The following is an 18,432-nucleotide window of genomic DNA, read 5'->3' as shown; positions in this document are numbered from 1 at the left end:
CTTGCTGATCAAAATTCAGTCTGGCACATTGGCTAGATCTTTGTTGAGGAAGTGTGGGAACAGCTAGTTTCTAATGCTTCATCTCACTTTGCCATCTCCTTAATCTATTTTTCAGATCATTTTGTTTGGGGATATAATCTATCTTACATTTTATTCAACTTTTCTCAGCTTTTTGTCTTAATATTTCTTGTTGTGTCATGGAGTTAGTGGCTTCTATTTGGTCCATTTTAATGTTTAAGGAATTTGATTCTTGTGCAAGATTTTATACCTCTTGTGCCACACTATTAATTCCCTTTTCAATCTTTCTTCCATAGCTCTCATTTCTTTTCCATTTTTCCCTCCATCACTTCATTAATAAAAATATTTTAAAACTTTAAAAAAATCACTTCATCTCTTCTAGTAATTCTAGTTGAATTTGTGCTCAAATGGTGTTTTTCTTTGAGGCTTTGGTTGTAGCTTTTTAGGAGTCATTTTCTTCTTCTGGGTTTATATTTTGAGGGTACCCGTCACCACAAAATATTTTTATGGAGATTTTTTTTTAAATTGGGTCATTTTTCCAGAATAGATCCAGGTTCTGCACACTTTTGGAGGAAAGATCTGCTTTCTTGGAATATTATATTGTATTATTCCAGGATTTTCGAAACAGCCCAGATTAGGGATCTGCAAACTTTTGGTACTTCCACAGGGGTCTGATTGAGGGCAAAGTCTGATTACTGCATGCCTGGTCTGAGCTCTGCCAGTTCCTGATCTGACTTTGGTCTGAACAACAGTAGATGCTGCTGGATTCATCCACTATCAGCCAGCTGGGAAGCTCTGATGGTTCAGAGTAATAGAATTATTGGCTCCCCTTTGATCTGGAATACTTCCCTTATTATTCCACTTCAGGCTTCAAACTGCATTGGAGGCTAGCGCTGAGATCCTACTCTGTGCTTACAATCTGAGCTATATTGCTGCTGCTTCCTTCCGAGCTTGCTTTTTACTAAGTCCTGTTCCTTCTCCTTACTGAAAAAAACTATTTCTGGGTGCAGTCCCCCTTCCCAGTGTGTCCTGGATCTGATGTGGAACTGGGTAGTGGACAACAAAACTGCCAGATGGCACCTGCCCCACACCCTGTTACAATAGGAGTTTGGGCAGATCTTGCCTTGGTTCCCAGGCTTTGCCCACAGCTCATTCCTGGCCAGACCCTAGCTCCAGTGCCCTCAGATAGTTCTGACTCCATTTACCACCTGTACTAAAACAATGAGTCTCTGTGACTCTTCCTTGACTTTTTCCATCACATTTGATCTGGTGCATCCTCTAATTCTTTTTGGAGTAATTCTTTGTGGGCAGGGGAGCTCAGCTGTACTGTTTCCTGCTACTATATTTTGGTGTCACTTTCCCACTCATTTTTCTAATTAGAGTACTCTGTGAATGTGTGTGTGTGTGTGTGTGTGTGTGTGTGTGTGTGTGTGTGTGAGAGAGAGAGAGAGAGAGAGAGAGAGAGAGAGAGAGAGACAGAGAGAGAGAGAGAGAGAGATGCACAGAGAGACACTGAGACACACATACACAAAGGCAGACAGACAAAGGGAGGGAGGAAAGGAATTTTTATGTTCATTGAGCACCTTTTGTTCTAGATCCTAAACTGCAGTTTCCTTGTGTAGTTGTTTAAATCTCCTAAAGCTGTTTCTGTTCTTGCCTTGGCCATGGGTAGGTGTGAAAGATGTCAAGGATATGCCAATTATGCCAGGCCAGACGTTCAAATATAAATGGGAAGTAATTGTGGAGGATGGACCAACTCAAGCAGATCCCAGATGCCTGACTAGGTATTACTCCAGCTTTATCAATGCGGAACGAGACCTGGCTTCGGGCCTTATTGGGCCCCTCCTTATATGCCATAAAGAAACTGTGGATCAGAGAGGAAATCAGGTGCGTCCTTCTATTTCCTCACACGGAAAGACTGCTCCAATAGGAGGTACAATGTGGGGGGAGGGTTAGGAGTCAAGGAAATAGCATCACTCAGAAGCCCCTTCAGTGGGTTTCTTTTACTGGTCAACCGGGGAATATAGTAGTTCAAAGAAAAGAGATTTAAAGAAAATGGCTAAATAAAGGACAAGAAAGATTTTGCCCATGTAGAGGAAGATACGATTCCATCGGTCACCATACCGACAGGCAGGGGGCAAATGCAGAGAACGTGAGTAATAAAGCATACGTGTCCAGGACAACCCACACTTCCAACTCTAGAGAGACGGATGTCATCTAGTGATGTCATTGGTGGCGTCATTCCCTGTCGAGGTGGGCGCCTAGTCCTCCGAGCTGAGCTTTAGACAAAGGATATTGCTTAACATACAACCGAGTCTATCCTTATAATAAAAAATCATAACTGGTTTAGTTCCTCTCATCAAGTCAATACCATGACTGGAACGGATTCCTAATCGGATCAATTTCTTTTAACTCGGGACAGTTTTCCAGAATGTGGTGAAACTGTCAGTTTCCCCCATCCTTCTCCTAAAGCTGAAGGTCCATTGGAACCAAATAACTGACATTCATATAGTACTTACTGTATGCTGGGTGCTTTACACATATCATCTCACTTGATTCTTATGAAAGCCCTGAGAGGTAAGGGCTATTATTATCTTCATTTTATAGATGAGGACACTGAGGCAAACAGAGGTTAAGTGACTTGCTCAGGCTCACACATCTAGTATGTCTGTGAGACCAGATTTGAAGTAGGGGCCTTTATGACTCCGGGCCGAATGCTCCATCTAGGCTACCTATGAAAACATCAGGCGACTCTTCTCTCAGAGTTCTGAAAACAACATCTCTGGGACACAGAATATGGCGGCCCATTATTTACGTGGCCAGTTTTTTCTTAACAGATTACCAGGTGAATCGGGTGAAAGCCAATGCAAAAGCCCGAACCACAATTTTCAAAGAAAAGTCCTATTTGAATGGACCAAAAGAATGAGGGAGCTTCTAAGTCTCACCTCTTCTTCCATGTAAAATTTTTTTTTCCTTTCTGACTATCTAAATCATTCTTATGTTTGTTGAAGGCATAAGACTCATCCAAAAGATAACAATCATCTCTTTAGATGGAGCAACTTATTTTCTTCAAATGAATCCTCTTCTGGCCACTGCAAATTTGGCTTTTCCTAAGTCTAACCATACTAGACATGACAAAGAGATATTAATCCTTTTAGAGAGCTAGACATCTGTTCACAATATTCCCAATATTTCCATATTTTTCTACCATTTTATCTAGTGAAGACCTGTAATGGGCTGAGGCTTGAGTTGATGCACTGAGGTCCCGATCTCTTTGGAACCATTTTCCATTTTTCCAGTACCGAATCTCCAATTTTCTCACACACCTTTACTTCCAAGGCACTGATCTATGAGTGGAGAATTAGAAGGGAGACTTCGTCTCTAACTTGCCACAACATAGCCACAAATACTCACAGGACATTAGATCATTAGATCAATCCTTGAAATAACTCATTGAAAAGAGGAAAATGGGCAACATTTAGAGCAGGGGTCCTCAAACTTTTTCAATAGGGGGCCAGTTCACTGTCCCTGAGACTGTTGGAGGGCCGGACTAGAGTCAAAACAAAAACTTTGTTTTGTGGGCCTTTCAATAAAGAAACTTCCTAGCCCTGGGGGAGGGGGATGAACGTCCTCAGCTACTGCATCTGGCCCGCGGGCCATAGTTTGAGGACCCCTGAGTTCTAGAGAATATGTGTATAGGCAGTCTGCTGGAGATTATGAGAGATTGGAACAGCACTCTTTTTTGTAAAGGTAACAGATTGACTTTCAGAGGTATCTAAAAATAATGGGCAGCTAGGGGGTGCTGCAGTGGCTAGAGTGCTGGGCTTGGAGTCAGGAAGACTGAGTTTAAATATGGCCTCAGATGCTCACTAGCTGTGTGAGCCTGGACACTTTAACCCCTGTTCGCCTCAGTTTCCTCATCTGTACAATAAGCTGGAGAAGGAAATGGCAAACCACTCCAGCATCTCTGCCAAGAAAAACCCAAAGGGATCATGAAGAGCCGCACACAACTTAAAGCTACTGAACAACAACAAAAACAGCTCACATTGAAGACAACTATTTCTCAGAATTTATTTTCCGGACTGTCACCTTTCTGTCATGTTTGTTCTTTGAGACTTAGGTCTCTATGCAAAAGATGTGACTTTGGACCCTAGGCTCAAGAAGCAGCCCCAAAGGCCCTCCTCCTCTCCTCTCATTCTCTCTTTCTTTCCTTCAGGATCAAAGGAAAGAGTGGCCTTGCTCCTGATCATGGCCAAGCTCTTGATTCCGCCTCCTAATCTCCTCTGAAAGATTGCCTTCATGGCCCTTTTTTCCCCCATACCCACTGACTCCTTCCCTACGATCATACCAGTCTCTTCTCAACCTTAAAAACAATCTGTTTCGCTCTGGTTTCCATATGTGCGCCTGTTCTTGTCAGGAGTTAAAGAGTTTTAAAAGACTACACCCCAACACCGTGTTGTGTTACAATTGAACCCTCCATTAGTTCTTACAATCATTTGCCTCCTGTGGATTGGATTTCAGCTGAGAATTGAAGGGATCTGGGGAAATCAGGAGGAAGAGCATTGTAGTCACAGGAGACATTTAGTACAAATACGCTGAGATGGGAGATAGAATATTGTGTGTATGGAACAGCAAGGGGGGGCCAGTGGAGCTGAACAGCAGAGTACGCAGAACAGAGTAAATTATGAGGAGACTGAAAACCTAGGGATGTCTCAGGAAATCCAATCGGGAAGCTACAATGGTCCAGGAGAAAGGAGCTGGGGACCTGCACCAGTATGGTGGTTGTGTAGTCAAGAAGGTCTAGGTTACCGCTTGCTCCTCTTGTATGGGGATCCTTTCCTTTCTTCCAGGAAGGATGAAACCCAGAACAATGAGCAAATCAACTCCGCAATTATTCCGTGATAGGATTTTGTCAATCTACTGCACTAGCGGCCTACTCATTAGCCATCAAACGTGAAGGACCTTTGTGCCTCTCTCTGGCCACCCAGTGGTCCTCTGTGTACATTATCTCTCCCATTAAGATGTAGGCTTCTTGAGTTCAGAGACTGGCTTTGTCTTTTGTAGCTAATTCTCCAATGCTTGGTAAACAGTAGGTACTTAATAAATCCTTTTTTATTCATCCAATTTGGAGATTGCTATAACACATTGAATGATAGGGAATGGAATGTTGGGATGAAACAATCAGGACGGAATTCAATAATGATCAATGTAAAGCCTCATGTGTTGGTTCAAAGAATCAACTTCACAAGTACAAGACGGGGGAGGCATAGCCAGGTGGCAGATGGTCTGAAAAAGATCTGGGGGTTTCAGTGAACTTCAAGCTCAACAGGAGTCAGCAGGGCGATACGGCCGCCAAAAAAGCTAGGATGATGGTGACTGTACCTAGTAACAAAAATGAGTGGTCACAGACCACACTTGCCTGCTCTTCTGTTCAGGCTGCTTTTGGAGCGTCGGGGTTGGGTTCTAAGTACTACGTTTTAGGAACAACGATGATAAGCTGGAGACTGTGCAGAGGAAATCGCTCGGGCCGGTGAAAAGCCCCAAAATTAGAGTTCAAGAAGATTGGCTAGAGGTCTTAAACCTGACAGAGAGAAGATCTGGGAAGACAACAGAGCTCTAGTCAAGTCCTTCAAGGGTGAGCGTGTGGAAGAAGGATGACACTTGTTCTGCTTGGACTCAGAAGGCAGAACCGGGGACAGGAAGTAGAAAATGGAATCAAATCAATAAAGGCTAAATGTAAGGGAAAGGGACCGTTAGAGCTGTCCAAAAATGAAAGAAGCTACTGCTCAAGAGCTCTTCAAGGGGCCGCTAGATGGCACAGTGGATAGGGCACTGGCCCTGGAGGCTCAGGAGGACCTGAGTTCAAATCCTACCTTACCATTTACTAGCTGTGCGACCCTGGGCAAGTCACTTGACCTCAAGTGCTTCACCACAAAAAAGAGTTCTTCAAGAAGAGGCTGGAAGAGGGGCAGCTAGAAGGCACAGTAGATACAGTGGATACAGCACCAGCCCTGGAGTCAGGAAGAGAGGATTTTAAATCCAGTTTCAAGCACTTAATACTTACTAGCTGTGTGTGATCCTGAACAAGTCACTTAATCCCAATTGTCTCAGAAAAAAAGAGGCTGGAAGACCACTAGGTGAGTGAGGGGACTTCTTTTTTGATTACAGGTCAGACTAGAGGGTTTCTGAAAACCTTCCCAACCCTGAGAGTCTGTGATTAGGAGAAGTACATTTGGGCCTATGGATAGGCCAATTATATGTCTACTCTGTGAGGATGAGCTTGAGTTTGGAAAGGCTTATTGTCAGCTTGGACTAAGAGTGGTGAGACTTTTGGTCACGACAAATCCCAAAGACCAAGTGATAAGTCGCAGGGGAGTAGTGATGTGCATCAGTGAGAAAACTGCCCCCATCAGGGAAATGGTAGCTTGGTGAAATAAGAAATGCTCTTTTGGCTTCTTTAGATGATGTCAGACAAGAGGAATGTGCTCCTCTTCTCCATCTTTGATGAGAACCTCAGCTGGTACTTGGCAGAGAACATGCAGCGTTTCAGCTCAGATACGGCGGGAGTGCAACCCCAGGATCCCGAGTTCTATGCCTCCAATGTCATGCACAGTAAGTACCACCAAAATGAGCATCCCTCAGGAGCTTTAGGAAGTGGCAGGGAAGGGAAGGGAATATCATCTCTACGCAAAAGATGTGACTTTGGAGAAATCCCTAGGCTGGAGAAGCAGCCCCAAAGGCCCTCCTCCTCCCCGCTTATTCTCTCCTTCTTTCCTTCAGGATCAAAGGAAAGAGTGGCCTTGCTCCTGATCATGGCCAAGCTCTTGATTCTGCCTCCTAATCAATCTCCTCTGAAAGATTGCCTCCACGGCCCTTTTTTTCCCTACCCACTGACTCCTTCCCTACGATCATACCAGTCTCTTCTCAACCTTAAAAAGCTCTCAATTGGCCCTACCATCCCCCCAAATTACATCTCTTTTCCCTTTCACAGCCAAAATTCTTTTTTTTTAAAAAAAAATGTGGTGTTCTTCTTCTTTAAAATATTTTAATATTTTATATTCAATAATATAATCTATTATATATATAATAATAATGGTTCTCTCTGGGAGCAGGTTTCTTGGGGAAGTTTGTTTTCAGTTAAAAGTAATAATCACCCAAATGTAGCCAGCTGATTCAAATCCAAACATTTATTTCTTATCTTTCCTTGGTTCCAAGAGCTCCCTCCAAATGTCTCCAAATCCAAAGGTTTGTCCTTCAGCCTCCAACCAGCACAAAGGTGGAAAATGGAATGAATCTCTCTTGCCTCCGAGAGAGGGCTTGTGGGCTTCCTCCCAGAGTGCTCTATGTCTGTCCCAGAGTGCTCCTCTCCCACCCCCGGGAATGTTCCGAAGTAACTCTGACCTGAAGTTAAGAGCCTCTTTATATATGATCTCCCAAAGGTTGACTCCTCCTTCTGGAGGCAGGGATTAAGGGAGGTGTGAATTGAGATATCTCATGCTAAACCCTGAAATCTCCCAAATGGGTGAACTCCAATGAGTATTTAAATACATTAATGAGCTAGAGGATTTGCTAAGTACCATGCTAAATTAGCACTTTGTAAGGATTCCAACAAAAAAAAAAAGCTGTGTATATTAGAAATCTACATACACTCTCTCTCTTAATATCTCTCAGCCTCTTGCACTCTGGTTTCCAACCTCCTCACTCAAATGAAAGTGCTCTGGTCAAGGTTACTCACGATTTGTCAGTTGCTGCACCTAATGGTTTTTTGCAATCCTCATCCTTCTTAGCCTCCCTGCAACATTTGGCACCATGGATCACTTCATCCTCCTGAATCTTCTTTTCATGCTAGGTTTTCATGACACTGTTCTCTTTGGGTTCTCCTCATATTCATTTTACTATTCCTTAGCAATCTGCTTTGTTGAATCTTCATCCCTGATCCACTCTTTAACCATGGGTAAAGTCAATTGGTCAGTCAATAAACATTAAGTACCTACCATGTGCCAGGCACTTTGTTAAGCACTGGGGATAAAAAAGGGGCAAACAGTCATCCCTGCCCTCAAGGAGTTCACAATCTAATGACGGAGACAATAAGCAAATGATTATCCATAAACTATACATAGTATAAATGGGAAATAAGTAAAAGATGGGGGAACTAGAATTAAGAGGGCTTGGGAAAGGCTTCCTGTAGAAGATGAGATTTTAGTTGCAATTTAAAGGAAGCTAGGAAAGCCATTATGAGGAAGGAGAACATTCCAGGTATGGGACACAGTGAAAACGTACGGAGCCAAGAGGTGCATTTTGCTGGAGGAATAAGTAAGTATATGTTGAGTAATAAAGTGTAAGAAAATTTGGAAAGTTAGGATGTAGCCAGGTTGTGAATGGTATCGAATAGCACACGGAACATTTTATATTTGACCATAGAGATGATAAGGAGCCTCTAGAGTTGACTGAGGAGTGAGGATGACATGGTCAACTCTCTCCTTTAGAAAAATCATCTCGGCAGCTAAACGAAGAATAGATCGGCATGGGGAAAGACCTAGAGCAAGCAGGCCCATCAGCAGACTATTGTTATCGTCTAATCATGAGGTGATGAAGGCCAACAACAGGATGGTGGCAGTGGTAGAGGAGAGCAGGGAGCATAGAGAGATAAGGGGAAAAATGATCAGTTTAGTTTTAGACACCCTAAATTTAAGGTTAGACCTCTGATATTTATTGGTTTTGATGTTTGGACTTCTAGGGTATAATTATAAAACATTAATGATTTAAAGTAGTACAAGAAATGAACTTGTAAGAGGGTAGTTTGATTAATATTTTCAGAAAATAAAATAAAATTTGGGGAAAAAAGATAAGACATCTTCATGTCTACTGGACATCCAGTTCAAGATGTTTGAAAGATTATTAAAGATGCAATATTGGAGGTCAGCAAAGAGGTTAAGGAAAGAAAAATAGATTTGAGAATTAGCAATAAAGGAGGCAGCTAGATGGCACAGTCCTGATGTCAAGAGGACCTGAGTTCAAATCCAGCCTCAGACACTTACTAGTTGTGTCACCCCGGGGCAAGTTACTTAACCTGATTGCCTCTGGAGGAGGAGGAGAAGAAGAAAAAGAAGAGAATTACTAATAAAGAGATGATAATTAAATCCACAGGAGCTGTTGAGATCACTAAGTAGTAAAGGGAGACAAGAAAAAGTCCAGGAGAGAACCTTGGGGACACCTATAGTTAGCAGATGTGATCTGAAAGAAGATTCAGTGAAGGAGACCGAGAAGATCGTCAGAGAACCAGGAGAAAGAGGTGTTCTGAAAACGTAGAGAGAGGAGAATATCAAGGAGAACAAGGTGATCCACAGTATCAAAGGCTGCGCGGAGATCAACAAAAATGGGAACGGAGGAAAAAATGTCAGATTTGGCATTTAAGAGATGACTGATAACTTTGAGTTGAATGATGAGGCCAGACTCTAGATTGAAAGGGGTTAAGAAGAGAGTGACAGGAGAAGAAGCGGAGGTACACAGGGTAGATGGCCTTTTTGAGGACTTTTGCCACAAGGGACAGAAGCGATCTGGGATGGTAGTTATTGGGGCTGCAAGGGTAAAGTGAAGATTTTTTCAAGTAGACATAGACACGTTTGTAGTCAGGAGAGAAGGAGCTAGTAGACAAGGAGAGATTGAAGATAAGTGGTAAAGGCAGGAAGACAGAGGGAACCAGTCTATTAGAGGAGATGGAATAGAATGCAATAGTTGATGCATGTATAGGAGTTTCCTTTGCAAGGAGAAAGGCCACCCCTTTGTCTAAGATAGATGTGAAGAAAAACATAATGGAAGAAGGGATCCAAGTCATATGAGGAAGAGGAAAGAAGAGAACCTGACCTTGGTAAAATTTGAGGCAGGGTTCTCAGCTGAGAAGTGGGGAGGAGTCGTCACAGGACATTTGAGAAAGGATGAAAAGGTTTAGAAAAGCTGTTGTGGAAAGTGGGATAATGAGCATGAGCAGCAGTTGCTGAGCAGCAGTGAAGGCCCAGTTGAGGTTATAGACCATCATTATAATGCACCCAGTCAGTTTCGTGTTTTTCTCCACCTTTGTTCAGCCACGTGTAAGTAGGGGTGAAGGTGGAAGAAGGTGAGAGTGATTCAAGAAAACTTGGCAGGATGAAATTGGTAAAATGATAAGGGATAAGGGACTCAGGTTACCACAATCATCTAAAGTTGAATTAGTTCACCAACAGTTAGAATTGGGTTTAAAGAGGAAAGAGGGAATAGCTAGTACAGAGGAGATCCTTGGGAAAGAATGAGGAATTGAAGTTCAGTCTACACAAAGAGTAGAATTTGGTAAGGGAAGGCAGAGGGAGATGTGTAAAGCCAAAAGATCGTGGTCAGATAAGACTTTATCCTACGGCTGTCCTGGGCCCTTTGGAACTTCAAGTTCCAGATTAAATAAGAATTCTTCTGATGGGTATTTAAAGTCCTTTATAATCTATCCTATATCAGTCCCCTTTAAGTGCTCTATGATCAGCTTCTTGTTTTTCCATTTCCCATTTCCATACCTTTGCATCCTTAAAATGTATTCTTTTTTCACTTTGGCTACTTAAACATTTGAGTTTCCTTCCAAGCTTCCCTATCCCAAGAAGTTAGGGCTACCCATAACGATGCCTCGTATTTTTTATTTTGTAGATGTCCCGTAAACCCTTCTAGAGGTCCATGTTGTCTCCTTCAACAGAATGTCAGTTCCTAAAGAGCAGGGACTCCATCTTTTTTGTTTCTGAACTGTCTACCCAGCACAGTGCCGGTCACGTACTAGGTGCTTATTAAATGCTTATTTATTAATAGGTTATTGGTGTTCATAAAGCTTTGTAGAAACCTTCAAGTACTACTAAAATGTTGGCCATTGATGTTCTTGTTAATCTCTGGATACTTGCTGGGAGGTGGGGGGTGGGTCCCAATTCCTCCTAGGAATCAGTCCAAGAAATGTCTTCCTTGGCGCCAGGGCTTTCTCGTGACTGATTTCTATTGTCAAGCTCTAGAGTCTCCTCTTCCTTTTTGATCCTCGAACCTACTCGACTCTGCATTTTGTATGTGAGAATCAGGCTGATTCATGTCTTTTTGTAACGACAGAATGATATCTGTCTAAGTGTGATCTAAGAACCTCAACTCACATTAAACAATTAATGTTTGTTGATTGATTGGCATATATTTAGTTTTCTCACCAGCTGTGGCCCTGAGAAAACCTTCTGGTCTCCTTGCTTTTTCAGGTATCAATGGCTACATATTCAACAGCTTACACCTGTCTGCCTGTTTGCACGAGGTGGCCTACTGGCATATACTCAGCGTGGGAGCCCAGACCGATTTCCTGTCTGTTTTCTTCTCCGGTTACACTTTCAAGCACAAGATGGTCTTTGAGGACACGCTCACCCTTTTCCCATTTTCTGGGGACACCGTTTACATGATCATGGATAATCCCGGTCAGTTACTCAGAATAGTGATCACTGGTCACACCGCTCTATCCCTGGCTGTGTCTACATTATAGCAAATATTTTCAATCAAATCAATGTATTTGGAGAAGTAAGAAGTAGCGCCCAGTGACCGTGCCCTAATCAAACATTGGGTTTCTACCTCTGAGGGGCAGAGCCTTCTCTCATAATCTCAGATTGTCAGAAGTGGAAACCCTTGACTGATAAATTAGTCCAAAGCTCTCTTTTGCTCATCTGTAAAAAGATGGAGAAACTGAATCTCAGAAAGGTGAAGTATGTAGAAACTAAAGTACAATTTGTAACCTTAGTTTGTACATAGAGACCCAAGGCACTGAGCTTGTTCTTCTTGACTTCAGAGGGCAGGAATGGGAGTGATGGAGGGATGTGTGTGTATGTGTGTGGGAGAAATGACAGTGACACTGTCCAGATAGGACCATTTTTTATTGAGGAAGACAAATGGCAGGCCCCTGGTGAGTCCAGGTCTCATGCCTTGGGGCTTGTCAACACTCACACCAAATCCTAACCTGGCCATTTCAAATTTTTTTTAACAATGCCAGTGAGCCAATGGAGTGGAGCTATCACTTAATTTTATTACTTTAAGACCAACTGAGATAGCTAACAGTTCCCCATAGACACCTCATTCTTGTGGGAAGCTAAGCCTGGGTTCTTCAAGTTTCTCTAAATGAAGGGCCGAGTGCTGGTGTGTTCTGCTGAGTTGAGCTCCAAGCCAGACTGGAGAGTTGCCATCTGTGGCCCAGTTACCAAAATCCCTTCCTCACCCTACTTGCTGTCCTTGGAAGAAATACGAAGGAAAAGACAAATAGAGATGGTTTTGAGAAACCAAAAGGAACCAACTGTATTCCTAGCTCCCTTTTCTAGAACAGGAGGGACAGCTTCTTAGATGAGGCCCATTACCCTAATCCCCGATCAGCCAGTCATTTTAGTTCCCTGTATTCTCCCAGCTAGCCTCCAGGGGGTTGGTGCCCCTCTGCTGCCACCAAAGCTTCAGCTCTTATTTTATATCAGCTTAGACCAAGAGAGGCCTTGAGCTCAATAAAGGTAGTTCATTCTAGCGATCTCCAGGAAGGCAAGCTGGAAATCAGGGATAGTTTGAGGAGTCGGCTTCCTCTATGTGGCTACTGCTTCTTTTTTCCACTTGTCTCTTGATAGGAACCACATCTATTTCTTCTCAAAGAACCTGTGGCACCAGTCATGCACTCTGTGCTCCCCAGTCCCTCCAGATATCTGGAGTTCCATATAAACCCACTCCAAGTCCCAGTGAAAACCTAGTCAGGTTAGCATTTGGGATCTTTATTTCTCGTCTCTAATCTCTGGGGTGACAAGGTGGTAAAAGACCGTCGTCCAGTGTGAGTCCCTCCCTCCCACTCCTTTGGGAAATGTGCCCATCCATCACTGAGTCAAATACTTCACAGGGTTGGTGTAAAGATCAAAGGGGAAAAAGGAGGACAAAGGGCTGTGGGAACATCAGGTGCCACTTCTCTTTGGGTTCTGAACTAAGACCTTGAGTAGGTTGAAGTTGAGGGTGGTGAAGAATATAGTCCTTATACAGTCTTTACTGAGCCCCAGGGCAATGTATTCCAAGAAAGACCACTGTCCTTCAAGGAGCAGGGGCTGTCTAGGGCTATGTATAACTTAAACCCAAAACTCAATTGTCTTGAGGGATTTTATCTTCACTTTTGAGGTAGATAACAGGAAAGTATCAGCATATATGATCTAAAAATGGCAAACAAGAACAAACTTGTATTTAGTCTGGCTAACAAAGATGGAAACCGGGATAGGGAATGCCCCAGGAGAGAGAACTCTCCTTAGCGATGGAGGATGACACATCTTCTAGCTCTGGAGAGTTGTCTAGAGTGATGAAAGGGTCATGATGCCTATAACAACTGGAACTGGTTCCAAAGCTAATCTTCCATCCACTAATCCAACAACATCAAACTCGAATAGAAATGGGGACCACAAAACCATAGTGAAGGACCCCTGTAGCAGGGCTACAATGTAACTTAGTTTTATCACTTAATATTAGCTAGTACATATATAACACATAATCATACAAAATAATAATATTGCCATAATATAATATGTTAATTATATATTATATATTATACCTTATATACAACAGTTCATTAATATATGATCTCCATTTTATTATCTAATATTAGCTAGTTACATATATTACATATGTAATAATATAAATATATTATATAATATATAAAATATGATAATATATTAATTATACATGATATAATTATATAACACTATGATATCTTATATGCAACATATTTCATTAATATGATAATAACATAGTCATATAAAATAACATTCAAAGCATTATCTTTTGTTCTGTTAAATATTTCCCAACTCTACTTGAATTTGGTTCTGCTGCCCTGAGGCGTGCTGGGAGTGTGGCCTAATCTTTGCAGATACTTTGAAATCCCTAAATAGTCTTAAAATACATTGGAATTCCACATCAGGGCCAGTTTAACAAAAGAAAGGAGGAAGGGGGAGGAAGAAGAGAAAAGGAAAAAAGTGTGTGGGGGGGAAGGCAGAAGGGAAAGGGGAAAGACAATGTTAGTCATAGGGTAAGAATACATAGTGGGGTGAGAGAGTAGATGCTGAACTCGGGGCCTGGCAGAGCCATTGCTTTTCAGATACTTTATAGCTGTGTGACCTTGGCACTTCAGGTTACCTTTCTGGGTCTCAGTTTCTTCATCTGTAAAACAGGACTAATTCATTCTGGAATAATTATGTTCAAGGTATGGGAAAGCTCAAGTGAAATAGTCTCTCTAAAATGCTTCAGCAATTTTAAAGCTGTTGGCACTGTGCCAACTTTTTCTCTCCTGATTCTAGGCCTGTAGATGAGAATGCTGGGAGAAGATGTCCTAGTATGGTCTCAGAAAAGAGGAAATGCTAGCACAAGCATATCAGAGCGGCACTGTGGGCTGGGCTTCCTAATAAGCTGCCGCCATTCTTTCCTCGTCTCCAGGTACCTGGATGCTAGGCTGCCACAACCCTGAGTTTAGGAAGAGAGGCATGACAGCCTTGCTGAAAGTTGCAACTTGCACTGTGAACACTGAGGATTCTCAGGAGTACTATGATGAGCTGCCAGATGACTTCTTGCCGAAAGATAGCTTCCTGGAGCCCAGAGCCTTAAAGAGTGTTCAGCGTCTGCATCCATGTCCCAACAAACCACCCTCCCCAAGCACCGCGGCATCCCAAACTGATCCCGCGGAAGCCCACTCCCATCACCAGGAGGAAAGCCAGCCACCCAAGTCCCAAAACCTGATGCCGGCTCATACGTCAGTGAATTCTAAGCACTGCCTGGCTGACCCAGGCGATCTATCCCAACCAGCTCTGGAAGATAGCACCTATGAGCCCCTCCCTGTGGACTATTTCCCTGAGTCAAGAGAGCCAAGTAAGCAGGGCCCAGGCGGGGTGCAAAAGCTCAGAAAGCCGACCGATTCCCTCGGTTTAAATCCTGCGTTCCAGCCCCATGGGATCGGGTCTTCGATTCCATTTCTGTGGCCTGGCCTCCAGCCCCAAAACAGTAAGCCCACATGGGGGCGTTTGCAGGCACCAATCAGAATAGCCATGAGGGAGGAAGAGTCTGAGTTTCCCAGGTCCTCAGAGAACACAACTCTTTCTCCAGTCCGTTTATCTTCTAACCTGATGGCAGCAGTGCTAAGAAAAACTACTTCACAGACCCCCTTTCTTCAAAGGAAAGAGGCAGAGTCGATGTCAAGACATCCAGAAACCCTTGGACCAAAGGGCCTTCCCCTAGTTGAGAAAACCACACCCATACAGCTGAGGGATCCTAACCCTACTGATGCCACTGCTTTAGAAGTGGCTTTGAAGGATGAAAAAGTAGTTTCCCTGGAAAACAAGGGGTCTTCCCTGATGAGGGTTGGAGGATTCCAAGAAATGAGTGCTCAAGTAGCCACAGCGACTCCTGATGGAAAGCCCTTCAAAGGGAATGTTTCCTTGGTCCCATCAAATATGGCAACTACTGGCTCTGGAAGCCCTCCCGGCCTCCCTATGGATGGGTCAATGATACTGTTTGAAAATGAGTCATCAACTGGGAAAGATGTTGTGTCAGTAAAAGATACAGAAATGCCTTCTTGGGGTAACAACAGCACTCTCCCAGACCGGAATGTGGCTACTCCCATGCCTCGTCCTCTGCCAACTGATGTGATGGTGCTGAGAAAAGAGCTCACGAACCCCCCGAGAAAAATACGCTCAGTCTTGCCGGCTATAGACAATATGAAGACTGAATCACCTCACCAGAGAGACTTGTCTCTCTTTAGAAAGGTGGTGACGCTAGATTTGGTGAATGGTGAAAGGGCAAATGAGAGAAAGGAGGCCCAGACCCCTGAGACAGAGACTACCCTGGAGCATCCCGTGACCATGGCTTTAGCCCTTAAGCTTTGGAACAGGAAGAATCCCTTCTCAGAAAAGAGCACAATGGCACCAGCAGAGAAGATGTTTACAAATGATCCCGTCTTCAGCAACAGCCAGAATGTGTGGCCTACTGTACTCACTGAACAGGAGACTTACACCCCAAGTCAAAAACCACAGTTTCAAGAAGTGATGGAAAGGAAGGAAATACCTGCCTCTGAGAATACAGTCTCACCTCCATCCTACTTGGTGGCCAACAGAAAGAAGCTTCTTAAGGCCCTTTTCTTGTCAAGCATCAAGGAGGATGGTCCATTGGAAGGAGGGGATGAGAATACACTTGAGTTGGTCTTACCAAAGTCTCAACTATCGACCAGTATGTTAAGTGGTCCAACAAGTAATCCGGGACTTCAGAAGACTCATTTATTTGCCAGGGAAGGAATGATACTTCAAAAGAATATGAAGGAAATGAACTCAGAGAGTCCTACTTTAGACAATCACAATGACCAAAGAGTGGATAGAGACCCAAGTTCAAGTCAGAAGAGCCCTTCCCGGATGGACGAGTCAGAAACAGGGAATGAACTCGAAGACAATGCCACAATAATCCAGTGGTCAAAAAAAAGGCAGTCTCTACTCCAAGATGACATGCCGGACCCTAGAGAGACACAGAAAGCTGCCACTTCCCTTCCTCCCTGGACCTATTGGCCGGTAAGCAGCCATGGGCCCTTGAGGCCAGATGACTCCACATTGCCTTCTCCAAAGGCTCAGAGAGTTCCATTGCCAAGCCCCACCCAGTTGGTTCTGTCCTCTTCTTACATCGACTCTTCTCAACTCCAGGCAACACATGACATTAACAACCTCAAGGGAAAAAGTCATGTAACTCAGGAAAGCAGTTGGGCTATGAACACAATCAAAGAAAGCGACATCACCTCAAACGCCCTCAACTTGGAACTTTCGGAAGGCCAAGGGGTGGGTAGTGCCCAGGGAGAGATGGCCTCTCTCCAAAGACATCCAGGTAAGCCTGTGCATCTACAAGTCCTACCTGACTTAGATGCCAAATCAGAGATGCAGGTGGCTCCACCTTCAAATGGCACCAACCACCTGCATCCCCCAGCAGAAGCCCAGGCAGCCACTGAATCTAGTAAAGGGAAGTGGTCAGAGAAAGCGGCCTTGGTAAAAGTAGGAGCCAAAGACTTAAGAGGGCCTCTTCCAAAGGAAATGTACCCATTTTTCTGGGCTAACCATACTGCCAACCAAATGTTAACAAGAGAAGAATGGAAATCTCAAGATCATCAGCTAGATCAAGCTTTTCTCAAGACAGATACTATTTCCCACTTAAGCCTATTGAAGAGAGAAAAGAAACTAATAGAGGGAACAAGTCAGGAACAAGCTGAGCCCCCTTTCACCCCGGGCATCAGTTCTTCTGAGAGCCCTCGACAACCATTTGCTTTGAATTTCCTTCCAAGGGAAAAACCTCCAACTTCTGCCCAATCAGAGACAGAAAAAGACAGCTATGATGACAGCAGCCTGGAAATGGAGGTGGAAGATTTTGATATCTATGAAGATAGTGAGAACCAGGGGCCTCGCAGCTTCCAGAAACAAACTCGCCACTACTTCATTGCTGCCCAGGAAAAAATCTGGGACTATGGGCTCAACAAATCTCCCCATTTTCTAGGAGGCTGGTAAGGTTCCCAAATGTTATTTGTCCCCCCCCCCCATTGGGTTTTCCCCTGGTTTTGCTACTGGGTCTTTTGACCAGGCTGATTGGTGGTCGAAGACTCTTCTGACTCAAAAGTCTAAATTTGGATGTTCTGGTGCTCACCAGGGAAATAACTGCAGAGCTCTAAGTTGGGGACTTAAGACAAGTGAGGGTGGATTTGAGTGTGAAAACTGAAAAGCTTCTGCACAAACAAAATTAATGCACCTAGGAAAAGAAGGGAAATGGTCAAATGGAAAAAAAATCTTTGTATTAAATTTTTCCAAAAAGAGTTTTGTATCCAAGATACACAATTAATATATATATACACATAGATACATATTATATATAACATTGGATGTGTATATGTACCACATGCATACACAAAATCAAAATCCATTTTTAAAATTTATTTCTTTATTTTAGGCTATATGTATGCATTCATTTTTTAAATATATTTCTATATGAGTCAGGTTGGGAGAGCAAAATCAGAACAAAAGAGAAAAATCATGAGAAAGAAAAAAAACAAGGAAAAAAGATGAAAAAATAGTGTGTGTTGATCCACATTGAGTCTCCATAGGTCTCGGTCTCTCTCTCTCTCTCTCTCTCTCTCTCTCTCTCTCTCGATGTGGATGGTGTTTTCCATCCAAAGTTTATTGGGATTGCCTTGGATCACTGTATGGATTACTGAGAAGAACCAAGTCTATCATAGTTGATCATCATACAATCTTATTGTTATTGTGTACAATGTTTTCCTGGTTCTACTTGTTTCACTCAGCATCAGTTCATATAAATCTTTCCAGACTTTTCTAAAGTCAGTGTGTTCATCATTTCTTCTTCTTTTTT

The 18,432-nt window shown here is 43.2% G+C and overlaps 1 protein-coding gene across 3 annotated transcripts in view; it reads left to right on the top strand.

Annotated features, from left to right (window-relative positions):
* The window catches only part of F8 (coagulation factor VIII), a 154,900-nt gene that overhangs the window by 52,993 nt on the left and 83,475 nt on the right, over positions 1 to 18,432 (top strand). For all 3 annotated transcript variants that reach the window (XM_051968894.1, XM_051968893.1, XM_051968895.1), the window contains 4 exons: positions 1,691 to 1,905; positions 6,480 to 6,630; positions 11,262 to 11,471; positions 14,485 to 17,572. In XM_051968894.1, coding sequence (XP_051824854.1) covers positions 1,691 to 1,905; positions 6,480 to 6,630; positions 11,262 to 11,471; positions 14,485 to 17,572 — 3,664 coding nt within the window. The remainder of the gene's footprint in view (positions 1 to 1,690; positions 1,906 to 6,479; positions 6,631 to 11,261; positions 11,472 to 14,484; positions 17,573 to 18,432) is intronic.

The sequence above is a fragment of the Antechinus flavipes genome, chromosome X, assembly GCF_016432865.1.
Source record: "Antechinus flavipes isolate AdamAnt ecotype Samford, QLD, Australia chromosome X, AdamAnt_v2, whole genome shotgun sequence".
Classification (NCBI taxonomy): domain Eukaryota; kingdom Metazoa; phylum Chordata; class Mammalia; order Dasyuromorphia; family Dasyuridae; genus Antechinus; species Antechinus flavipes.
Note: the sequence above shows the minus strand (reverse complement) of the source record. Positions and strands in the feature narration are given on the sequence as shown.